At 53.9% G+C, this 25,736-nt stretch overlaps 1 protein-coding gene and 1 pseudogene across 2 annotated transcripts in view; one reads left to right on the top strand and one right to left on the bottom strand.

The window, feature by feature from the left end:
• Positions 1 to 24,777, top strand: part of KCNH1 (potassium voltage-gated channel subfamily H member 1) — a 364,685-nt gene extending 339,908 nt beyond the window's left edge. For both annotated transcript variants that reach the window (XM_021682533.1, XM_021682532.1), the window contains exon 11: positions 23,926 to 24,777. In XM_021682533.1, coding sequence (XP_021538208.1) covers positions 23,926 to 24,777 — 852 coding nt within the window. The remainder of the gene's footprint in view (positions 1 to 23,925) is intronic.
• LOC110574075 lies at positions 658 to 14,681 on the bottom strand (annotated as a pseudogene).
• Positions 24,778 to 25,736: the final 959 nt, after the last annotated feature.

The following is a 25,736-nucleotide window of genomic DNA, read 5'->3' as shown; positions in this document are numbered from 1 at the left end:
GCGGCTTTCTCCACCATTCTCAATGCCAGCAAAACGAACCCCCATCTCCAGAGCACACACTGCCCTCCCTCCCTGCCTTCCCACCTCCCTCCCGCCTGCCTAGGAATACTCACACCAAACCCCTGCTGACCTACTTACAGCCCCACACACTCCTGCTGACCAGAGAGGGAAGGAGAGAGCTTGAGTTTGCAGCCTGGCAGAGAGAAGGCTTCTGGATGAGTCATTTGCTGTCCTTGACTTTGCAAAGTATGTACAGGAAGAACAGGCAGTGACTGGCTGCTCTCCATGTATATGAAGGAATGAGCAAGTGGAATTGGGTTTACATAAAAGCAGACGCAACTCTGTGTGTGTGTGTGTGTGTGTGTGTGTGTGTGTAACATTGACCATCAGATGATTAAACGCAGAATTGACTCTCTGGACCTTCTAGAAAGAGAATAGCATTTGGCGTTGAAAGAGCCAGGGGCCTTGCCTCTCCCAGCCTATCCGCTTGTCTGTACACAATAAGAACACTTGCCTCACATAAGCTGCATATGCTGGGATCCCAAAGGAGACAGCATGCGTACCAGCTTCCTGCCAACCACAAACAGAACAAATGTCAGCTGTCATATTAATAATGCCAGGCATAATGGTGGCTTGCATTGGAAGTGGTTTAGAAGGTCACTGGCCTGAAGACAGAGGACGGCACCAGGTGACCTCCTGAGCTCCCCCGGATTCTAGCATCACTCTCTGCCTCCCTCTGCCTTTGTTATCAGAGGAGCTGCTGGGAAACAAAGGAAGAGAAATGGGAGTAAGTCTGGCGGAAAGGGCCTGAGGTCTCTAATCTTTGAGGCTTAGAGGTTGTTATTGAAAATGGGATCATAACCTAAACATGAAATGACCAGGGCATCAAGAGCCCTCCTATCGAGACATCAGGCATTGTGCGGCTCTTCGGCCCCTCCCTTCCCTTGGGTTCCCCAGCAGGAGGCAGGAGGGGCCCCTGCCACTGAGACATGTTCTCAGGTTGCACTAGGAGCTCCCCCCCACTCCTGACCCCGGGGAGATTGCATTGTGGTGTCTGCCCTGCCCTGGCCCATGCGCCTCTCCCTGACTAGGCGTTGCTTCCTTGAGCTGACAGCTGGGGCACCAGTGATTGGCAGTGTCGGTGATCACGGAGTAATGTGCCTCATCCGTCTCAGGGCTGTCTGCTGACGGGGTGCACTCAGCACTTCAACCCCGGGGCACCAGCTCTGCACACGGGCCTGGATCCCTGTTGTTCATCTCAGCTGCTGGCCTCTGCCCTCCTGCTTAGAGGCAACATAAGAAACCCTGGGCACAAGCCCAAGATTACAGGTGTAGCCTAAGAATGGACCAATATATTTCATTATATTTCAAACCAGGTGTTTAGTGAGCACAGGTTCTGTGTCCTGCCCTGCGCCTGGGACTAGAGCGACACAGAGATGTGCGGCCTGGTCTCTGTCCTTGGAGATCTCACAGGAGAGTGTTCTTATCTTTTGTAGAAACTTCAGTGAAGAAAAATACAAATGATGTGGTCAAATAGATGTTAATAATGTTTATAAGTAGTATTTATTTATTTATTTATTTATTTATTTTTAAAAGATTTATTTATTTGTCAGAGAGAGAGAGAGAGTGAGCACAAGCAGGAGGAGCGGCAGAGGGAGAGGGAGAAGCAGAATCCCCGCTGAGCAAGGAGCCCAATGCGGGACTCGATCCCAGGGCCCTGGGATCATGACCTGAGTCAAAGGCAGACGCTTAACCAACTGAGCCACCCAGGCGCCCCAATAAGTAGCATTTAATTAAGGGTGCATTAGGTATGTATTAGACAGCCTATGTGCATTATTTCTTTTCATCCTTCTAATAATCCTATAAAGTATGTAGGCACTATTATTAGCTCTATTTTCCCGATAAGGAAACTGTTATCCAAAGATTACAAAAACTTGCCAGAGATGCAGGAGAATGCTTATTTCCACACACCCTTATCCACAAAGCGAATTGTCAAACTTCTGGGTTTTTACCTATCTGATAGTTGAAAAAAATGGTATCTCAGAGTGGTTTAAATTTGCACTTCTCTTATTATGAGTGAGATTTGGCTGTTTTTCATATGCTTAATAGTCATTTAAATTTCCTTTTCTGTGATCCTTGTCCATTCTAAAAATTGAAATGTTAGGGGTTTTTTCTTATCAATTTCTAGAAGCTACTTTTTGTAATAATAGAAATATAAATAAATATCTTCCCATCTTGTCATTTGTCTTTTAATTTTCCATATGTTGTCTTTTGTCATACAGAGCAGGGTTTTTTTTATGTTACCAAATTTATTATTTTAATGTTACAGCTTCTGGATTCCAGATTAGTTAGCAAGGGCTTCCTATGGTCTCTTTAAACATTAAGATAGTAAGATAATAAAATCATGTTAAATATGGGGAATTGGACATCAGTGTCTATTTCTCACTTCTCCTGAAAATCCAAAAACCAATGAAATGACACTAGAGGATTTTTTTTTCTTTTTTGTCAGCAAGAAACATTTTATTCCCAGGTGCTAAGCAGCCCTGGGCCACCAGCCAAGAGCCCCCAGACTGGGCAAGGCCAGTCCTCATTGCCCAGCCCTGGGAGGCAGGGACTGGCAGTCTGCGTTTGTTCCAGAAGGGGTGTGGGTGGAGACACAAGCATGGGGAGAAGAAGGGGGTTACTCTTTCTGGAATATCAGGCACTTGTTGGCTGCCATGTCCACCATTCTTTCCAGGAGAAGGCCACTGGCTTGGAGCATGTCCTTCCAGAGGGCTGTGTCCCATGGCCCCCACTCCGGGCAACTGCATCTAAGGGTTAGGTCAAAATCTACATTACTCTGTGGCATGATCTTCCGTTGATTTTATCGGGCCCATAGGTGATCAGCAGCACCTTGGGGGTGAGCAGGTAGGTTCCCTCCTGCTCTGAAGAGCCTCTTGGTGCATTTCAGGGGGCTGATGCGGATCATATAGATACTGAATAGCAGGTCCGGGGACCTTGGCAGGATCCTGCCCCAATTGCTCCCAATCCCAGGTCACATCCAAGTACAGCAGGGCCTTCACACTGGACAGCCCCTGAGCCTGACTGGTGATTGACATGCTCTCCCCTTCCGACGGCTGCCACTCAGCATGGGGGAAGGTCCGCACAAAGTGGGTGGTGGGCTGGCTGGAGCCCGAGGCCACCTCATGCCCACAGATGCCACACTGGGCCAGATCCAGGTACTGCCCCAGCATGTGCAGGATGGGTTCCCTGTTCCGCTCAGCAGCCACGTTGTTGTAAGAACATTTTTCAGAGCCAAAGAGCAAAAATCCTCAGGTTGCAAGGTCATCAAGTGTCTGGCTCTTCGAGTAAAGAAGACCCACATCAAAGCATATCATTGGGAAATCATGGAACTTCAGGAGGTTAAAAAAAATCCTACAAACTTCCATAGAGATGTAATAGTTTACATGCAAAGGATTAGTGGTCAGAGTGCCTATCTCAAGAGTAATGCTGACATATGAATTCTAGTGGAGTGGGACTTGCAAAATTCTGATGGAAAAGTACTTCATTCCAGAGTTCTGTATCCAAATGGTTAGTGAAGGATGAAGGTAAAGACATTTTTAGGAATGCAGGGATTCAAATGGCTTTCAGGGAATTTTTTCCTGGAAATTTTTCCTGGGAGCCACTATAAGATTTGTTCCTATGAAATGAGGAGGAAACTAAGAAAGAGAAAGCACTGGTGAAGGGAGATCCTGAGCCTGGCAAAGCAGCCAGAACAGATTGGAGCAAGGAGATGGAGGGTTCCAGAAATGGTATCTCTAGGGGAGGAAAAAAATGGAATTACTTACTTAGAAAATAGAATATATTATTAATGGGCATATTATAGAGATATCAGAGTATATGAAATAAATAAGTGAGGGGTTCATGGACAACCAGGCTGATTTTTTAAAAATTGAGATAATAATTAACTTCAGGAAAAAGAAAAGGGCATGCGTGCATGCGTGCGTGTGTGTGTGTCTTGTCCAAGCATAAGTGACAGACCAAAATTCAAAGCTGAGCCTGTCTGATCACAAAGTTTGTCCCATGTGTTCTTATAGGGAAACAAAGCTCCTACTACAGAGTACCTGTGTGACCTTAGTAAGCCACTCTCCCTCCTGGGCCTCGGTCTCTTCACCTATAGAATAAATGGGCTACACAAAAAGCACAAACCATACACGAAAAGATAGAAAAATTTGATCATGTCAAAGTGAAAAATGTTGGTATGACAAAAGAGAGCAAAAAAACACAAGAAAAAACAAAAAAACCAAAAACAATTTAAAAACAAAACTGTGGACTAGGACAGCAGTTAGCAAACTGGCCTGACCCAAATTCGGCCCACAAGTTGCTTTTCTAAATAAAGTTTTATTGGAACACATCCACTTCCATTCATTTATGTTTTGTCTGGCTATTTTTGCACTACAGAGGTGGAATTGAATAGTTTTGACAGAGATGGTATTTCTACAAAGTAGAAAATATTCATGATTTCTCCCTTTACAGAAAAAGTTTGCCAACCCCTGAACTAGGAGAAGATTTTTACAATGTATGTGAATAGCAACAAATTAAGACCTAAGATATATGAAATACGTTGACAAATTAATGTAAAAAAGAAAGAGAACACAGGGTTAAGGTGGGAAGAAAGGCACTAGATGGTGATGTTGAAACACAGGCAGAGGGCTCCTGGGCGCAGATAGGCTCCGGACCCCAGCCTGGGACCTCACACGTGAGGCTGACCCTGGACATTCCCAACCTGCTGCGGGGAATGTGGCAGGAATTTGTGAGCCCTGCCATCAGGCAGTGAAGTGTCTGCTGCTCATACCAAGGACATCAGTGCTTGGTTCCCTGCTCAGAGCCTCTGTAAGCCTCTCACTTGCCACTCCCAGTGCCCTTGGGAGAGAGTCTAATTGTGGCAACCATTGCATATAAAAAGATGTGTGCCAAGAACAATACCTTTGGTGGCTCGTTACTTTCCAATTTGCCTTAATTGGCTCACGTATTGGCTGGCTGATTTTCAAAGGGCAGCACGAGGGGGACTCTTACTTAAGTAGGAGGGGGACCTGGGACCATCAGCTCCCTGCTCATGTTCTTTCAGCCAATTAAGCTTAATCCTGGGAGCAAACCACTGAGGAGTGGCTGAGTGCTTGGCAGCTGGGCGGGAGGGAAGCAAAATAAGCCTAGATTTGTGGGCTCACACCTTGGTTCACATCTGCTCTACTTGTCAGCCAGGGATAAACTCTGAGGACGAGTGTCCACATTACAAAATAAATGATAATAGCTGTAACCCAACCACCAAGTATCCTCATCTGGTCAGGTTGACTTTTTTCTTTTATCCAGGAAAAAAAAAAAAGCATGCATAAAATGTCCATTGGTGAAATACTTTTGAAATATCACTGCGAGGTGGGGGATGGGGTGAGAGGAGTAGAGGGCAGCACACGGGAACCTGTGGGCCCTGCCAGGGCCGGCAGCGACACCTCGCCCCCTCCCAGCAGACCACCCTGGTTCCCACTGCCCTCCTTTGATTATGCAGAGTGGCTTCCCTGGATGCCCGGGGACCAGCCTCCTCCGGCCTGAGGGGTTCCATTCCTGCCCCCGAAGACAGCTTATCGAAGCTTCTCCTGTGCAGAGTGGGGCTCTCTTGGCCATTCTTGTGCTCACAGGACAGAGATACTTATCTGCCAGTCTTGGTCTGAGCCGCTGTGTCCATACCATGCCCAGGTCTGACCAGACACGGCTCCTTTGACCTGGGTGGCAGGACTGCCCCTCCCACTGAATGGGTGACCCAGAAGGGCCACATTTACAGTATGGGGTGGGGGAGGGGTGGAGGGGGAGGTGAGACCTGTGCGGGTGGGTCGGGGCAGAAACTGCATTTACTGATCCCCGGGGGGTCCTGCGTGCTGTGCACACATTAGAGCTCCTTTAATTCACATGCCCACCCCAGAGAGCACATTGTTCTGTTTATACCAGTTACAAGAATGGCACAAAAAGAGACCCACTTTGGGGAGGAGAAGGTCCAAAACATAGAGGCGGAGCGTGCAGTCCGAGATCTGGCCTGGAGACTGAAGCTTCCCTTCCATGGGTCTGTTACGTAGGCTGGGAGGTGGGAATGGGGAGAGGAAAAGGAGTCCCATTTTCTTTTCTTTTTTTTTTTTTTAAGATTTTTTATTTATTCATTTGAGACAGAGAGATACAGAGAGAGAGAGAGCATGAGCAGGGGGAGAGGCAGAGGGAGAGGGAGAAGCAGACTCCCCACTGAGCAGGGAGCCCAATGTGGGGCTCGATCCCAGGACCCTGGGTTCATGACCTGAGCCGAAGGCAGACGCTTAACCATCTGAGCCACCCAGGCGCCCCAAGGAGTCCCATTTTCAAGTAAAGGTGGGGAGTCCCTGTTTTCTCCTCCCGGTGAGAATCAGGGAGAAGGAGGGGCCTCGAGGGGCTGCAGGCTGGATGGCAGGCAGGTGTTACAGCCCACAGGCTCCAGGGTCACGCAAGCCCAAGCTGGGCCGCTCACTCACTGTGTCCTCTCCCTTGGCCTCAGCTTCCTCCTCTGTGTAATGGGATTACAAGAGTGGCTACCCTATAGGGTTGTTGGGATTCACTGAAATAACGTATGCAGTGTATTTAGAGCAGCGTCTGATAGGTGGGGAGAGCACAGCGCCTGGCGGCCACTGCCACATTCAGATGACTCTGGCCGCCGCGCCACCCCCCCACCCCCCCGCCGTGTGCATGCCGCCCCTGCTTTTTCCCTTCCGTGGTTCGGGTACGTGAGTGCTCACACCAAGTCTTTCCTCTTACTGTTTCTTATCCCACCCTCCCTGTGAGACTCCTCTGCAAGGGCTGCTTCTCTTTCTCTCCTGCCTTTTGTCCATCTCGTTCTGTTCTGTTCTGGCCGTCTCCCTTTTAGGGCCTCTGTCCCCCTCAGATGTTTGGGTCCCCCGGAACAGAGCAGGCATCCTCAGGTCCACTCCCCCGGCTCCCTGCAGACCCCACGGCCCTTTTCTTGCTCCCTTGCTCCCCTGCGATCTCCCACAGCCTTTGGGGGTCAGAACAGACAGGTGGGACCAGTTTGCCACATTTACGCTCCCCCTGCCTCCTCTCCCCCGAGAAAGCCGGGGGGCGCTGCAGCGTCCCTGCTTCAAGTCTGTGGGCCGAGCAGAGGCGTGTGATGGAAGGACAGATGGCTCAGACATTCAGCTTCCCGGGCAGCTCAAACACCAGATGCTGAGAAACCCAAGGCCAGACTCTGCAGCCCAACCGATCAGCCTGCCTTTGTTGTCCTGGACTCAGGACTGACTCCGGCCATCTGTATACTGAAGGAAGGAGAGAGATACAGTCCAGAAGCCATCTCTCTGGGGGCCGTGAGCGCCGATGGGATCGTGTGAAAGAATTACAGAGTAATTCTTACAGAGTTTGATATGCACCCCAAACCCCCAGAGACTGCTTCAGCTGCTTCCTGACGAGGAAGATGTCACCCTCCCAGATGCGCTGATGTGGTTGACTCTGCCTGGCCCGGCGGCTGGGGAGGCGGGGGGGAAGGACTTGGAGACAAGAAGAGGGTCCTTGGCCTTTGGCAGATTGCACGGCCAGGTCCCCGAGCCCAGCAGAGATCAAGGGCCAGAAGGAGGGCACAGTCCCTGCCTCTGTGGGGGAGAGTGGCAGCAAAGGGTGTGTGCCGTCTGCTTGGTCAGGCTGGGATTTGGTGTGACTGTGCAGCTGGGGAGGCACGTTCTTGCCCCTGCTCCCTAGGAGTGAGGAGCCGTCTGGGATTGAAAAAACACACCCCATGTCTGCACTTGGTCAAAGGTGTTGCAACAGAGGTGGGTGAACACCCCTGAGGGCTGAATTGACCTCTCAGCCCCCAGGCCTGGAGCCTGGTCCCAGTCCAGGAGGCAGAACTGGGTCTGGGCGACTGACATTGGTCAAACCTTCCCATCATCTCATTCATCCTTGGGGGTGCTCAGCGCCGATTCCCAGGATAAGCTCAGAGCTTGGTGCAAGTAGGTTCCGTGTTTCTACTGTTCTGTCTGCCAGGAAGGTCCTCTTGGCCCTCAGGTGCTCAGCCCTCTCCAGAGCCCTGGAGACCTTCCCAGGGCAGCTTCCTGAGCAGAGGAGCTTGAATCTCTCCCCTTCTCAAGGCCCCTTTGCTCTGGAATCTGCAGGAATCCCAGTCCCGGTGGCAGAACTTGAGTATCAGCCAACTTGGGCTCTGGTCACAGTTCTGTAGACTAATTGACTAACAGAACTCTGAGCCTGAGTCCTTCATCTTTGAAAGAGGGGTAATAATAGTTCCAATTTCATGGGCTTGTGGTTGAGAGTTAAGAGAAGGCATGTAAACACTTAGCATTGGACCTGACTCAGTAGAGGGCTGTGAGTCACACAGGCCACAGCTGGACAGCGGATGAGTCATCCAAAGACGGGGTATTTGTAAGACAGACTTGGGTGAAAATCGGCCTCCTCCTCCCCTGCACAGGCCTTGTGCCTACTGTTTTCTGGAAGCTTTAGGAACAACAGATCCACTGAATGATGGGAATAGACTGAGCAGAGAGGAGGAAGGAAGGGGACCCCCCGTCTGTTCCCAAGGAGAAGTCCTTGCAGCCAAGAGAACCAAGAGAAAGTCAAGGCCCTGACTGGAGCCCTCACAGGCTCCAGAGAGAGAAGCTAAGGTGCTAGGGACCCCGGCAAAGGTAACATTAGCCAGGACCCTCACCCAGCCCCCGCAGATGTCCTGTGGTGAATAAAACAGGGGCTGTGGACCCCAGGTGGGTGTTCAATCCTCTCCTTCTCATGCACTGCTACGTTTCCACTTAAACTTTCTCCCCTCAGCTCCTCCCCCCTGCTGCAGGGAGAGGCCCGGTCAGGAAAACAGAAATTGAAACCACACTAATTTTTAAGAGATTTAAATCAGGGAATTGGTGTCAGAAGGCTGAAAGAGGGAAAAGCAGATGTTGAGGATGTCCAGAGATTAGGAACCAGAAGCAGCAGTGACACTCCCATGGATGGGAGCACAAGAGAGTGGCATTATCACATCCAAGAGGCCGGGGGAGGGCCCCGCTTTCCGGGGAGGGTGCTCCAGGGCGCTGCTAGTGTTCAGACCTGCAAGAGGGGCGCTGCGTATCTGGTGCCGGGTCATCTGAGGAGACACCCCAGGGTATCTTGTCCCCAACTCTGGGGACAAGGCCTGGCTTGGGGGCGCCCAGGGGGTGAGGAGCACTGTGGAGCTGTGTTCTGACAGCCCCGTGCACAGTGGGGCTGCGGGTGCCCCAGAGGAGCAGGGCAAGGCTTGCTCAGGAGCGCCGAAAGGAAAGAAGCTGCCGGAGTGTGGGCCTGAAGCTGACCGCTGCTGGCACCGTAACTACAGGAGCTCAAGTCAGGGAGGAAGGCTCTTCTGCCCTCCCCTGCCATTCAGTCCTGCCAGGGCCTGCCATGGGCAGAAGCTAACTAGAAGCCGGCTGCCCAGGGAGTCGGGGAGACGTGGGTGGCCGGCTCTCAGCTCCAGCGTCTTCAAGCAGAGCACGGAGGGTGGATTGATCGGCAGCACGTAAATAACTGTGCACACGTGCGCACACACATGGACACACACACACACACACCGTGGGGTGCACGGTCCATTTTCGCCTCATGGCGTTCCTCTAGAGATTCTAGTAAAGGCTATTATTCCCAAGTTATGAAGACAAAACCGAAGACCAGAGAAGTTCATGGATTTACCCAAGTCAGACAGTCAATCACCAAACACGCACGGGGTGTCTACTGTGCCAGGCGTTGGTCTAGCTCTGGGGGCCCAGCAGTGAGCCAGAGCCTATCTCAGCAAGGACACAGGTCTTGTAGCTGGGGGAGTGGGGACAGGGAAGTTGGGAGACCATCAGCGCACGCTTGGAGACAGGTAAACCCAGTAATAATCTCCAGTACGGAAAACAAGTGCTGAACAGTGTGAGCGCCTCAGGCGGTATGGGGGACAGGGGTTAGGAAAGGTCCAGGCCCCGGGGGACAGGAATGTCAGCAGCTGAATACCGAGAACCCACGCACATGGCCAGTGGCCATTCTGAGTCACCCTCCCATCCGCCACCTGGGAGCCGTGTTCCCCGGGGTGGAAAAGCTCTTCATCAAAGCACATGGTGCAGAGCAGAGAGGCTGTGGGCATGTCCGAGCGGCTGCTGTGGGAAGGCCAGGCAAGGGGAGCACAGGACCCGAGCCTTCAGCTCCGCAACCAGGACTTGGCCTGTCCGGGTGGAAGAGCGGTGGCCCCGTCCGTGGCCCCGTCCATGGCTGAGGAAGGGGCGGTGGCACCCAGTCCCGCCTCAGCACGGCAGAGAGCCTGGCTGCTTAGGATTGGGAGCGTACGATAGAGGTACACACTGGGTGAGGGGCCCCCGGCCCCCCCAACTCTTCCTCATTCCGGGGCTCCTTCTGTAAAATGCAGCAGTCTCAGATCAGCTCAGGCCAGGAACGTCATTGGGCCATCAGTTCCCAGGGGGAAGGCTCTTTCAGCTTTCTTTACACGTGGACCCACCACCTCACATACCTCGTACCTCCGTCTGTATTCAGTAAACACTGCATAAAGACCTTGTGAATGGCTGATCAGAGCTGCTTCCTGATGGCATGAGGTTTGGGGAAGAGTGTCCTCTCTCCCTGTGGCAGAGCATGAGGCTTAGGGCCACAGCGAGGAATTCAGGGTAGGTCTCAGGAAAGAAGGACTGAGCATGGAGAGCCTCAGTCTGCTCTCCTGACAGGGAGGGGGCTGCTGCCCAATGCCAGGGCGGATTCACTGGGTCTGTCTGGTGTCAGAGGAGTGGGCCCCTTCCCAGCTCTGGGATCTAGGGTGCCTACAGCGGGAGACCCCAGCTGAGTTCCTCCCCAGCGCGGAGACAGGCTGTGGCTCTGCTCCCCAGCTGCACGCGCCCGGCGGGTGGAGGGCTCAGACAGTGCAGACATACATACCTGGGGCCCAGGCAGAGCTATTTTTGTCTTCAGATCCACTGCCTCAAGGCCTCTGCCCCGGGTGGGGCTCAGGACCGGGTAGGGGGACAGCGATGGCTGGTGCCCAGGAGGGGAACACAGAGCCAGAGGGGGCTGGTGAAGCCGGTGAGGGGCTATGTGTGTGCAGCTGCTCCCCTGGCACTGAGCGGGGGCATCTTGCCTCCTGAGTGTGGGCACGGGCATGTCCTCTAAACACAAGTGTGAATTATGTGCCTATGTGGCAATCTTGATGATGCATAGAAAGTTCCCCAGGTGATCCTGTCCCTCTCCCTGGTGGACCAGCACAGCTGGGGGAGGGAGGCAGGTGACTCCAGGCTTCTTCCCATAATGAAGGAGCCCTGAGTCACTCAGCTGGGCCGTGAGCTTCAGGGTGGAGCTTTTGATGAGAAGTGGGAAGAGATTTAAAGTTCTCCAGTCTCCAAGAGGTGCCATTTAGGATTGGTCTCCCCAAGATTTCTTCTTTAATGATTTCTCCTGAGAACGGGCCTAGTGTGCCCCTTCCCCAGGTGATCAAGGGGACCAGAGGGACCAGAGTGGGGCCCCCTGGGGGAGGAGGCACGGACAGGCAGTCTGGTTTACAGATGGTTCCATCGGCTTCCTAGGGTGGGAGACAGCATGTAGGAACAGGCAGCGTGTGTTGCCCGGCAATGCCCCTTAAGGCTGCAGATGCTCCTCGGGAGCCTGGCACAACCCCAGGCTGAGGTTTGGGATTTTCAGACCCCATCCATTTCTCTTCTGCCATGAGCCGGTGTGCGTGTCCAGAAGCAGGCCGTGTTGCAGTTCCTGTGGCCACTCTGCTTCCCCAGGCCACCCCTTCCACACCTGTCCCGAGCTACAATCACAGCCTTCCACCTGCCTCCCACCCTTCAGTTGCCCTCCCTCCACCCGCACCCCAGCCAGTCCTCAGAGCTTGCTGCCCTCCGTGCCTTGCGTGGATAGGAAGGCTGTGGTGGCAAACTCGAGCGATGCTCTCCTGCAGGAGACTCCTTGGGAATAACCTCGACGTAGCTGGTGTGTACAGCAGTCTGCCTGGTACCAGCACCGCCTGAGAGCCGAAGCGAGCGCGATGGTTCCCAGCTTCACATGAGGACAGCAAGGCTCAGAGAGGCAAGGCGACTGGCTCAGCACCCCACTCCTTGTGGCTGGGGTGCTGCTCAAAGGTGGTTAGCTGGCTCTGGGGATGGCGCTGAAAGGGGATTCCGTGATGAGGTGGCCTTCTCTGCTGGTGGTGTTTGCAGAGACGGCTGCTTGAGCCCGCAGGTGAACGGGGGCCTCTTTCCTCCTTCTGGCCCAGATGTTACCACGCAGCCCAGGGCTGCTCGCAGCCATGCACCCCTCCTGCATGCAGCCCTGAGTCTCGGCCGTCAGTGTGGGGCCAGGCACGACCCTGGCCCTGGGGTACAATGCCCACACTTTAGCAAGGACAGGGAGACCTCTGCCATGGCCCAAGAAAGCAGGGAAGCTACTGGGCCAGAGACCCCTCTGTGAAGTAGCACGGCATGGGCAAAGAATGGAAAAGACCCCCTCACTCTCTCATGAGCCCCCATATCCCACAGGGAAGGAGATTAAGGCCCCAAAAGGAAAAGCTCAGGGAGCCAGTAACCTTCTCCCTTAACATTAAAAGAGCCCTTCACCTTCACAGAGCCCTTCTCCAGACCTGCCAGGCACTCTTGATTGGGCATGGCTCTGCGGGGAATGCAGGGTTCCTCCCACCGCCCCCCCCACCCCGTCCCTAGGTTGACATCACCCCAGCAGGGACAGGTGCGCATGGGAGCGGCGCTCCAGATGAGCCCACACGCTTGGTTCAGGGCTGCTGGGCTGGCAGCTCGGGAGGAGGCGCGGGTACCTGGGCGCCCATCAGCGAGAACTGGCCCACGCTCTGAGATTCTCCCAGAGCGCCTCTCACCTCCGTGCACCCCGATGTGAGAGACTGCACTGTGTAGACAATGCTGATCCTAAGTCCGTAGTGTAGGTGTGACCTTCTCAAGGAGCGCGGAACCGGCGAGCTTCGCTGCGCCTGGAGAAGCAGTGAAGCCAACATGAACTCCTGTGTTGGAGAGCTTCGAGAGTCAGCATCCTAAAATGCGGGTTTTAACAGCATGCCAGAAAATGACTTATTGGGACAAACCCTAGAATAATCCAAACAGTGAAACTGTTACAACCATTATTTTTCCTAAAACTAGACGATTGCATGAATCAAAGAGTTATTTGCTCTCGAGCTTGGTGCGTGGGATGGTACATCGGCGGGCTGCACTGGCCGGTGTCCCAGCGACCCCAACCGCGTGCCACCGACAGGGGACCCCAGGTCAGGAAAGACAACAGTGATGCCGTCTTTAGGATCTCTCTAGGAATGTACAGGTTGTCAGGATTCATAGCTGTTTGTCCATTTTGGTAGAAAACGCCTATTTCTTTCTTTCTTTCTTTCTTCTTTTTTTTTTTTTTTTTGAATGCATCGTTTTTTTAAATTAGTTTCAGAGGTAGAGTTTAGTGACTCATCAGTTGCATATAACACCCAGTGCTCATTACATCACGTGCCCTCCTTAATGCCCGTCACCCGGTCACCCCATCCCCCCACCCATCTCCCCTCCAGCAACCCTCAGTTTGTTTCCTATGATTAAGAGTCTCTTACGGTTTACCCCCCTCTCTGTTTCTTCTTATTCTTCCTTCCCTTCCTCTATGTTCCTCTGTTTTGTTTCTTAAATTCCACATATGAGTGAAATCATATGGTATTTGTCTTTCTCTGACTGATTTAAAGGTCATTATTTGTCCCATGGAATAATGAGACCACATAGTGTAAACACGATTTCACAAATCACAGTCAAGAGCGTCCCCAGACAGAGGGAGGCCTTACCGAGGATGTGTTGGCGGCTGAACGCTGGTCCGCCTGTCTTGGCCCCTTGGTATCTCTGAGGAGAGAGGAAGGAGGTCACCAGCTCTACATCTTGGCCCCATTTCCTCCTGCCCTACTGGCAACTTGGCTCATGCTGGGGAAGGGCTACGTGGGAAGAGAAGCTGCTCTGGCCAGGAGGAACGCGGAGCTTGAGGGGTCTATGAGACATGGACATAGCCATGCTCAGCGTGGGAAGTTTCAGGCTTAGGGCTGAACGAGTGAGAAAAGCAGGATTGTTTATAAACCTGGTGGGAGGGGCTTCTCACAACTGTCACTCACTGCATCACCACAACAAGGCTGGAAATAGGAGTAGATGAGACAACTTGGGGGCTTAGAAAGATCAAGAACCGCCCTCTGTGTCCGTGGCAGCACATAGCGGGGTGGTCATTTGCACCGGGTCTGGCCTGCACCTCTGCGAGCTCTCAGCTGCATGACGTGCCCAGTGAAGCAGGAGGGCCCTGGGAGGACAGCCGGGGGAGCACAGAGAGCAAAGGGCCGTGCTCTGGGGAGGGCCACATGCAGGTTGGGAAGAAGCAGTGGCAGGAAAGGAAACCGAGTCTAGATGCCAAGGGCCACCGTAGCAAAGCACCACAAACTGGGGGGAGGCGGGGGGGTGCTTAAAAAACAGCAATGTATTCTTCCTCAGTTCTGGAGGCCAGAAGCCTGAAATCAGGGTGCCTAGAGTGTTGGTTCCTGCTGGAGGCTCTGGGAGAGGCTCCATGCTTCTCTCCTAGCTTCTGTGTGCTGTCAGCAAACCTTGGCCTTTCTTGGCTTATAGCTGCATCGCTCCAGTACTTACCTCCATGTTCACATGGCCTTTTGCTCTGTGCTTTGTGCCTTCTCTTTTCTGTCTCTTATAGAGACACTCATTATTGCATTTAAGGCCCGCCCTTAGGCAGTATGATCTCATCTCAGGATTCTTACCTTATTACATCGGCAAAGACCCTTACTCCAAATAAGGTCACATTCTGAGGTTCCGGATGGACATATCTTTTGGTGTCCATAGTTCGGTCCACTACACTGAGGGAGCACAAAGCGAGGAGAAGAGTGACAGAGACGGCCTCAGTGAAATGCCGGAGGCCAGCAGCTCCCATGGGACGGTGCCATCTCTTTCCTGAACAGAGCTAAGGGATGCATCTCTTTTACCGGGCAGCATTGACAAGGAAGCATCCTCATCCCTCCTGGCCTTGTATCATCCTCAAGACCGAGGAACAGGTGCATCTGTAGGAGTCTTTCATGCCCTAGGTTAGTTTGTCCAAAGAAGACCTTGCTGATCCACCTGCCCTTGGTGCAGGGGCCAAGAATGAATGAGATGATGCTCGTCTTGATGGGCTGTCACTAAGCGGTCTGGCAAGGTCGTTCTTACTTAATGCCAGAAGAAAGAGCAGGTGGTGAGCGGTGGTGGGAGGGGCCGGCCGAGAGCAGCACTCTGAGAGGCACCGTACCAGGCCACCTGAGAGCAGGGCATCTCTAGCCTCTAGATGCTTCTTGGAGAAGGTCCCCTGGGACTTCTGTGCATTCCTGCTTCTCCCTCCCAGTGCTGTGCCTCGAGGCCACGCATGGCTAGGAGGGTAACTGGTACCCTCAGAACCCACCAGGGAGGCACGATTTTTCCCATAACCCAAACACGCAGCCGCTGCTGCTTGTCCTGACCACTCAAAGTCTGGATTTCACCTTAAGTTATTCCTCCACCCTGAAGAATTGAAGGGCCACACAACCTAATGTACCTGAGGAGTCGTCCGCCCCCCTCCTTGAATGCTCTGGGAGCCTCAGCTTCTTGGCCAGATCTCTGTGCTTCATAGACCTGCCCTTGAATTCTTTAGAGAAGTTGCTGAAGGATGGGGAGTGAGAGAAACTAGTGGAGAGGGCAGGCTGGGCAGCATAGGGGTTATCAACAGACACTGGGGAAAAAAGTGTCCTTTTCCCTAAAATCCAGGGCGTTTTCTCTTAGCAGAATGGCTCAGAACTCGGGCCTGGGCAGGGGCTCAGGTGGCCAGGCTTTGAGTCTCACCTCCACCATTTGTGTGCCCTTAGAGAGTCACTTACCTTTCTAGGCTCTGTTTCTTCATTTGGAAAATGAGGATAGTGATGGGACCCGCTGCTGGGGCTGCTGTGAGGATGGCGTGAGAGAGCACATGTCAGACAGGGGACAGCAGGCGCCTGGCGCACGGAGGTTCTCCCTCAGCGTCAGCACCACCCACCGGGGCTGCTCCCGCAGACACATGTTTCTCCGTTGGCGACATTTCTGCCTTGGGTCATTGCCTGCGCTATTCCCTGTCTGGATCCTTCCGCCCAAGATTCCTTGCCCCCACAGAGAAGGATCCAGCATACACTTCTGCAGCAACTATTCGACGCCAAACAGCCTTTTGAAGGGTTTACTGAGACGGACCAACCTACCCCTCACACGAGGCCCGTGACCTCGGTCATGTTACCTGCTCGTGCAGGTGAGGAAGCCGAGGCGCGGGGAACACGATCCCCAGGCTGGCTGGTTTCCAGAGCGTGTGCTCGTGCTGTCTGTCGCTGGCGCCGCCTCCACCCGCGCCCACCGTGCCCGCCACCCCGGGCCCCGCGCCCCGCGCCGGCTGCCGTCTGTGTCCCCGCTGTGCTCGCCCACCTGTGTCCCCGCGAGCCGGCGGCCCTGGGACGAGGGCGGGCAGAGCTGGGCTCCGGCCCCTCTAGCTGCAGGCGCTCGCGGAGCACCGTCTGAGCTCCGTGAGGGACGTCTGGGCCGGACTGGCCCCGGTCGGTCCTTCTGGAAGCCCTGACCCCTCCCTGGGTTGTCCACATGTGCATGCTGCCGTGGAGAGGGAAAAAGCAGCACTTGAGTCCATAATGAGCCATTCGGAGGGGGGTTAAGAACTGGCCTTTTCCAAAAGCAACACCCAGCCCACTGCCTTATCTAATCAGTCCATCTCCACTTGGTTTTTCCATGTTTTCAGTTTCGTAAATGGCCCCGTTTGTTAATCTTCATGTTTTATGCTCTGTCGTAAAACCAGGCAGTGCTGCTGGTGGAGGGGGCTGCTGGGAGAGGAAGCGATGAGGAAGAGGCCACGTCACCAGGGCATGCAGGGACAGGAGGCTGGGGACCTGCCTCCGCCCGTGTTGCTCTGCCCCCCAAGTGGCTTGGGTCTGTGCCAGCACAGGCCCCAGCTCCGGGAGGAGAAGAGGCCCGGCTCCCCCCGTCATGGAGCGGCCGTGTGTGTGTGTACCCCGCCGAGTGCCCTGCACGCTGTAAGCGCTCCGTAAATGTTTGCTTGGCTTTGCGTCCTCTGTTCCAGACTGCAGACCTCTTTTTGTCGGATCAAGGGAAGGAGGAGCCCAAAGTGACGGCAGGGCCTATCAGGCCTCTTTCAGTCCTCCTCCAGGGACCAGGGGTTCACTGGGTCTCACTGAGGCCATCCCTCGAAGCCCCCCCCCCTCCCCGCCCCCGCTCAATCCCAGGCAGCACATAGGAGGGCCAAACTGCAAGCGGGGGCTCCAGCAGAGGGGTGCACACGGGGCTGGGGTGGCGTGGGGCCACACTCCTGTGTGAGCATGGCTTGTACAAACGGAAGACAGCAGAGTGGCTGTGACCTCACTAGTTATCAGTCCAGGGATTCTGAGACCCCAGGCAGCAGATCTGGCTCAGCTTGTGTGCATCGGAATCACCTGGGAGCTTGTCGCCAATGCCGGTTTCTGACCCCTGCTGCAGGAAGGTCTCACTCGGTAGATGGAGCCTCTCCGGGAGGTTTGAATGACAGCCAGATTTGAGAACTGGTGATCTGGTCCAGCCAAGGAAGGACACGACTTACCCAAGGCCACACAGCAGCTGGTCAGTGACAGGGTTGGGACCACTCCAAGCCTGTGCTCTTCTTACTGCTTCTCCATGTTTGGGATTGGGGGCATGTGTCTGAATCTAATAAAAACCAAAATAAATTCCTTTTGGTTTATCTGTGGTTTTCTATGATTCATGCTCAGTCTCTGTTCATTTATGTAAACCACTGAGAGTTGACATTATGTATATATTTTTGCTGCCAACCTGAGCTCTTTGAAGCAGCTGGGCTCCCACTCAGCTGCCCTCCCCTCACCTTCTATGCTGTCCGGACTCCAGGTGGTCCATTCCCTCCCCAGCCTTGTCTTTCCCCGACTTGTGAGGCTGGGACCCTCTTGCTCCGTGATGCTGAGGAGACTCCTGCCCCCCGCCTTGGTCTGGGTCTGGGGCTTGGAAAGGGCTCAGGCTTGAGAGGGGCTAGGCCCTCCGTGAATGGAACCCAGAAGAGCATCAAGGGTCCTGACTCACCTCGGACTCCAGGGGGATTGCTTTTTCAAACACACTCAAAGTAGCTGCTCAGAAAGCCCTGCAGCTTGATGAGCTGGGTATCCGTTCGGTTCAGCTCAACAGCCATCTATCAAAGGCCTCCAGGGCTCAAGGCTGTTGCTCGGTGAGCCCCCAGAGGGATGCAGAGATGGATGAGTGAGGCACAATGGCCATCCTACCCTGGGGCCCCCTCTATCTCCCCAGGCTGCAATAAGTCATGAGCCGCTCCGCATTCTGCGGGGGCCTCCCATGCCCCACACATCAGGCAAAGGAAAATATATGCCCCTCTGGGCCCGCAGGACTCTGGCTGGCCAGGAGCGATCCAGACTGATCCTGTCATTGGTGACTGGAACCAGGCCAGCCTGTCGCCAGGTTGTGGCCTTTCTGGCGGGTGATTAAGAGTCGCTTGTAACACTGTCTCCAGACTGACCCCTGGTGCTGTGGCCCCAGCTACCCGTCGCCAGCGGAAGGACAGGTGATGGCAAAGGCGAGAGTACCAGCCCGCCCCCAAGTTCTGTTTTTACCTATAGCCATGGGACCTCCATCTAACACAAAGCCTATTTTATAATAAGTGTTGAACATCTCATGTAATTGATCGAGTACTGTACTGAAAAGGAAATGCATGGTTGTGTGCGAAAGAATGGGCCTATGTGGCTCAGTTGTCCACCCTGGTGATCGCCTGGCTGACTGGGAGCTGGGGCTCATTGCCTCTGCCTGGCACCACGAGAGAGCATCGTACTGCATATCGCCGGCCCCAGCAAATGCATAATTCAAAGTATAGTTTCCAGTGAATCTGTATGCCCTGAGCACCATCGTAAGGTAAAAATATCGTAAAAGGGGGCCCATGAGTTCACTACTCTTCAAGAGCATATCTGTTGTGCATAGAGAAGTCCACTTGTAATCCCTCTTTCTCTCTGTTAGACCACGAACATCCGAAACAGATTTGTCCGTGTGTGTGTTGGGGGATGGCATACACATCATTCCTTTCACCCCAGCACGGGCTCACAAACAGGGAAATGGCCATAATTTATTCCCTGACATATTCAGTGATTCACTGACCATTGATTAAGCACTATATGTATCAGACATGATACCGAAGATGAAAAAAAAACAAACCAAAACCTGAATAAAGCATTGTGCCTGCCTTCAGAGAGCTTCCCCCTAAGGAAAAGACAAGCAAAATGTTGCTTTTCATGATGGTTGCAGTGATCTGTGACAGGGCCAAGGGCTCCTAGCAGCAAGGATCTTTGACCCCAGGGGTGGGGAGAGTCAGGGAAGCTCATTGGAGGACATGACTCCTAAGCTGAATCCTGAAGGTCATATAGGAGTCAGGGTGAAGGGATGGGCCAGGAGATGAGATGGCATGGAGCTTCAAGCGGGTGAACGGGGCTTTTCAGGACCTGAAATTGCTCAGTAAGACTGGAGCGTACCCAGTGCCTGAGGGGTGGGAGGCAGGAGAGTTGATTACGCAGCTTCGTTCGTCCACTAGGGGGCGATGGAAACCCAGAATCCCGCACACTGCCGCTAGGCAGTGAGGTTAGAGAGAGGAGGCACCATTTAACTGGAACATGCCCTTCCCATCCATCAGGGCGATGCACAGATACAGAGGGCGCCCCATTCCCCCACATGAATATAATTTCAGTGTTTTCCAGGGGGAGTTTCTAGGGATCACTACCCTTTGAAAAGAGGGGGTCTAGGGGAAAGGATTTAAGAAATGCTACCTGCAATATTCTCCTCTTAGACATTTATAAAAGACACATTAACATGGTAAGGCTCTGAGAAGTCCTGCAGTAAAGCCACCAATTCAACATTGCAGTGCGGCTCAAATTTATTTTATCTTGAAATTTCTTCCCCTCAAGATCCCCGTTAAAACCTCATGGAACACTTCGGAAAAGCTGGATAGACTTGTTCCTCAGGCCTCCATTCAGCGCCTGGTCAGAGCAGACAGCACCCTGGGTTTGGGGCTTGGGCTCTTGCCTCTCCTTCCTAGAGTGCAACTGGATCAACTCCGAGCCCACGGACAGCTGTCGTGCCTGGCGCCGGCAGTACGAGCCTCATTGTCGGGAGTCACGTGGCCACCCCTGCCCCCTCAGGTATGAAATACTTGGCCAAATGTGTGGTCATGGCTGCCTCAGAGATGAAGATTCCAAGACCAGCGTCTCCAAAAACACAGGTGAAGTTAGTAAGCAGAACCCCAGACCCCAGGACCACACGAGCTCTGTGTCTGCTGGGGGGTTGCTGGTCTTACTCATGGATTCTCAAAGGAGGGCTCGGGCATTTTTGCAGGGCAGGAAGCTCTTTCCTGGTTCATCCACCCACTGGGTGTTCAGGTGGGGCTGTCTCCAGCACACAGGATGGCTGACAGCAGCGCTAGGAGGACACTTTGGGATAAGCCAAGAGACTTCGGCACAGAGCCAGACATCCCTGTCTCCTTCTACGGAGAGCCCCAGCCCGTACGTGCTGATCTGCCCCATTGACGCAGCTACGACATCTGAAAACGTTGCCTGGGTCAGGCTGGGCCCCCATCCCCTAGTCCAGGATCCATGGGGCCTTCGGTTGAAGAGCAGAGGCTGTCCCGCCCCTCACAAGCGTCCATCACGAATGCATATTAATGGCCTTTGTCAGTCTCCTGGTATACTTCATGTACAACCTCTTGGGATAAGTTCTGTGTTGCTTCCTCGGTGTCTAAAGAAGTACTGCCTTTTCTTTAGTCTTCGAACATCTCACGTCTCAAGTGCTGCCCTGCCCGTTGATGTTGAGAGAGTTGCTGAGAGGACCGTGTGTGTTCCAAGCCAGTCCCTTCCTTTAGATCATTGATGATGACATCTGGGCTTCCTCTTTCTGGGCAGAAGGCATTCTCCCATTGATTCATTAGCTTGTGTGTGTCTTTTATGTACTCATTTATTCCACAAATATCTATTGACGGTCCTGCATGTACCTGGCACTTTCTAAATGCTGGAAATAGTAGACAAAACAGACAAACCTGCTTTCTTAGGGTAGATAATAATTTTTTTTAAGTAGAAGATACAACATGGCATGCAGGAAACCTTTCTAGGCCCTCAGGGAGCTTTCAGAAATACAGACATAAATAACTGGTGTCTTGTTTGGGAATGGTTGCTTCCAAAGAACAGAACCCCACTCTAACTCAAGTAAAAACAGGACAGACGATACTGTTAAGAATCAGATGTCCTGCAGAACAAAGGGCAGGAAACGAGCAATCAGCTCAAGGCACCAACTCTTGGGTACGCGTACATTCTCATTCACTCTCTTTCCTCTTTCTCTTTTCTCATTCCCTTCTCTGTCCCACCTTCCTTCCTTACTCCCTCCTTTCCTCCTCCTCTCTCTATGAAGGGATGTGGCTAGGGGAGGAAACGGATGGCAGCTTTACTACAAGTGGACACAGAATAGAGAGGAATTAGGGCAGAGGAGAAGTGTGAGCACAGAAAAGGCGGTTGGTGTTGTGAGGCCGGAGGTAACTTAGAGCTCCATGGAATCAGGGAAGGCTTTCTGGAGGAGGTGCTATTTGAGCTGGGTCTTGGTGTTAGGGCTAGGCTTTTGGATGCCCGATGGAGAGCAGGGGCCACTCCCAGAGCAGAGCCCCTGGAGCAGAGGGAGGACGGGAGGTAGAAGCCTGCTAACTCAGAGCCCTGGGGGAGGGGTAGAAAGGATCCTGATCCTTCTACTTATCATCCCTCCCTCGCTATGATGCCTTTAGTTGGGTTTCTCTTCTCCTGAGTCCCACAGCTCAGATCTGCGGCCTGGACTATAGAAGTAGATGGGGTATAGTGGAAGGGGACCAAGGGAGGCAGGATTATTAAATCATTGCTGGGACGGGCAGGGCTGGGAGAAAGGCTGCCCAGTGCAGGCCAGAAAGTCATGCACTGGGACCCAAGTAGTGCGGTTTGAAGGTTTAACCAGGTGGCAAGGGGCACGGCAGCTGCCTCGCACCCATCTGTTAATGACCCAGGTGTCAAGTCAGCCAGCTGCAGGGACTCGGATGGAGAAGGCAGATGACAGGTGTGGGCCTCCGGTCTGCCAGCGATTTGCTGATTGCACCAAGCGACTCAGTGTGTGCCGGGTTCCTCTGCATTTCTTACCGACCATCTTGTCGGCCATCTGTGAGGACCTAATGAGGAGCGCCCTCAGAGAACTCTGGGCAGGTGAGCTTCCTGGAAGAGAGGGCGAGTTATGCACCATCTGCTCCTGGACGTTAAAAAGGCTGAGGCCTCGAAAGGGTGAGGGAAGAAGGGTTCATAATAAGCATCAACCGCGGGCCAGTGCTGTCACATAAGTAATCTTGTGTTGGCTTCACACCAAGTCAGAAAAGTGGGCATTTTTCCTGCTTCTCAAGGAGGAAACTGAGACTCAGAAGTTAAGATGCCTGCGTGAGGTCACACAGCAAGGTGGCGGAGCTGGGATTTAATTCTTTCTGACCCCAAAGCCCGTGTTCCTGGCCTGCCAGTCTGTGTGCCTCCCCAAGACCTGAGAGTCCTGTGGCAGGTCCTCGGGGCGGCTTCTGCTTCGGTCTGAGGCTGCCTGCAGAGGGCACGGGTTTCTAGGTTGTGCTGATGGAGAAGCTGCTGTTCTCCCTTACACAGGCCTCTCCTCTGCTTCTCAGTGATCTCAAGACGGGTCCTCAGAGCAGTGATTTCTCTAGCGATATGTTGCAAGTGGCTTCCCACAAGTTCAGACGTGGGACAAGTCAGCACGTCCCTGAGTGCACCTGCCACACGCCATGTAAGCCAGAAATTACACGGCTTTCCCATAATCCGAGGTCAGCCCAGGGGAAAACCCTGTCATCTGTAGCTCTTGCTGCACTCAGGGCCAGATTCATGGACTGGTTTGCTGACTGTCTGTCCATCCTGTGCATGAAGCATTGTTCTCATCAGTGAGTACTTGTGGGACGTCTGATGGGTCGGGGGTTGGATGGCTCGGATACGAGTCGCTTACGGCAGACTTGTCTTTTATGTGACATTTAGCTACCCTGAACCTTGGTTTTCCTCTTCTCTGACATGAGAATGTGCCCCAGGGGCCTTACAGTGCCGCTGCAAGGAATACATGAAGTAACATTCAAGTGCCTTACGGGCCATCCGGGCGGTTGTTAGTGTTCGGACAAGGCCGTGTGCAGGGCCATGGGCTCTTCCCCTGTGAGCCGCCTGAGGACAGGAGAGGCTTCCAAGTGAGACTTGCTTTTGCTTTCACAGCCAGCCGAGCTCACTTAAGGGTCCAGATCTGCAGACGGCCCTGGCGGTCTTAGCCGTGGCCCTGCCTGGGGACTTGTCTGAACTTTCTTGCCCTGGAATGTGGTGTAGACCAGGGGTGCTCATGCATGCATCACCTGGGAAGCTTGTTACAGATTCAAGGGCTTCCTGTCTGGAGGTTCTAATGCAGCAGGAGGCGGGGTCAGAGAAATCATTTTTGAAAAGCTGGACTGCAGGCAAGGACAGGTTCACGAGGGCCCAGCTCAGGCGCCAGGACGGTCCCGGAGGGGAGGCCATTTGGATCTCCAGCCTCCCTCCCGGCATTTGGGGATGGAGAGCGGGGGTTCGTTTCTCTTGAAGAGGATGAGGGCAAGAGTCAATTCCTGGGAACGAGGGTCAAGGGTCGGGGAAGGCAGGGGCGGGCAGGCCCTGAGCAAAGCCCTGGGAGGCCCAGTAGGGGTGCGGTTGCGGGGTGAGTGCACGCAGCCCTTGGGGGCCCCAGACGCGACTGCCCAGGGGCTGAGCTTTGCGGTCTTTCTGTCTCGCTGCAGATCGTGTTCCGGAAGATCAGCGACGTGAAACGGGAGGAGGAAGAGCGCCTGAAACGCAAGAATGAGGCCCCGCTGATCTTGCCCCCGGACCACCCTGTCCGGCGACTCTTCCAGAGGTTCCGGCAGCAGAAGGAGGCCCGGCTGGCCGCGGAACGGGGCGGCCGCGACCCCGACGACCTGGACGTGGAGAAGGGCAGCGCCCTCCCCGAGCACGCCTCGGCCAACCACAGCCTGGCGAAGGCCAGCGTGGTGACCGTGCGCGAGAGCCCCGCCACGCCCGTGGCCTTCCAGGCGGCCTCCGCGGCGGTGGCAGACCACGGCCGGCTGCACGCGCCCGGGGCCGAGTGCCTGGGCGCCAGGGCGGGCGGCGACTGCGCCCGGCGCAAGGGCTGGGCCCGCTTCAGGGATGCCTGCGGCAGGGCCGAGGACTGGAGCCAGGTGGCCAAGGCCGAGTCCATGGAGACGCTGCCCGACAGGACCAAGGCGTCCGGAGAGGCCACCCTCAAGAAGACGGACTCGTGTGACAGCGGCATCACCAAGAGCGACCTGCGTCTGGACAACGTGGGCGAGGCCAGGAGCCCCCAGGAGCGGAGCCCCATCTTGGCGGAGGTCAAGCACTCTTTCTACCCCATCCCCGAGCAGACGCTGCAGGCCACCGTCCTGGAGGTGAAGCACGAGCTGAAGGAGGACATCAAGGCCTTGAACACCAAAATGACGAATATTGAGAAACAGCTCTCTGAGATACTCAGGATATTAACTTCCAGAAGATCCTCTCAGTCTCCTCAGGAGCTGTTTGAGATATCGAGGCCCCAGTCCCCAGAATCAGAGAGAGACATTTTTGGAGCAAGCTGAGTGGTCTGTTTTAAAAAAGAAAAGAAAAGAAAAGAAAAGAAGTCAAAGATAAAACCCCACCTCCCTGCCCTCGAAACCCCCACCCCCACCCACACACACACCCCTACATGACCAACAGCTTCCAAAGTGGGCTTTTCCTGATGGGAAATCTGAGCGGGACCAGTCGCTTAGGCACGCGCATGCTCTCTCACTCTCTCGCTCTCTCACTCGCTTGCTCTCGCTCAGTCTGGGAGCAGACGTGGGAAGAGGCGCGTGCTACCACCCTGCAAGACCGCAGCGGCTCTCGAACTGTCGGCACAATTTTGGAAGAGGGGGCATGCTGTCTAAAGGGTATTTTCCTTTATTTTTAATGTTTTAACTGCCACGATCTTTGTAAAAGATGACAACCACTAGAAAAGAGGAGCAGCTATTTGGGGGTTGGTGGGAGCGCCCCGGAGAACCTCCCATGTAGACACCAGGCTGGGCTCCTGCGCCAAGAACCCCGAAGACTGCGGCGGGCACGGGGATTTCCCAGCATTCCCTGTCCTTGTACAGCCCATGTCTGTCGTCACCTTATCTTTTCCTACAGTAGTCATTTGTAACAAGCCCGGGACAAGGGGAGCTTGAGGGACAGGGAGGGCAGAGCCTTGCAACTTTCGGTCTCTAATGGTTAAGGCCAGAAAGCAGTGAGGTGCTCTGGGTGCCTCCCATTGACACCAAGAGCCAGGAATCCTCGGGTCTCCTTTCCCAAGTAGAAGAGCTGGAGAGGGGCCTTCAGGAAGCAGAGACTCTCTGGGCTGTGATCGGCAGCCTACTGTCGTGGGAGAGACCACGGGGAGGGTTCCAGAGGCCTCAGGTGTACCTCTGGCCCTGCTCCGTGCCACTGTCCTCATCATCTGGGACCCTTTCACAGCCCACAGTGTCTCTGCTTCCCCAAGGCCCCTCTCCAGCTCTTCTACTTGGGAAAGGAGACCCGAGGA

Source organism: Neomonachus schauinslandi, chromosome 6 (genome assembly GCF_002201575.2).
Source record: "Neomonachus schauinslandi chromosome 6, ASM220157v2, whole genome shotgun sequence".
Lineage (NCBI taxonomy): Eukaryota > Metazoa > Chordata > Mammalia > Carnivora > Phocidae > Neomonachus > Neomonachus schauinslandi.
This window is presented reverse-complemented; position numbering and strand designations above follow the sequence as displayed.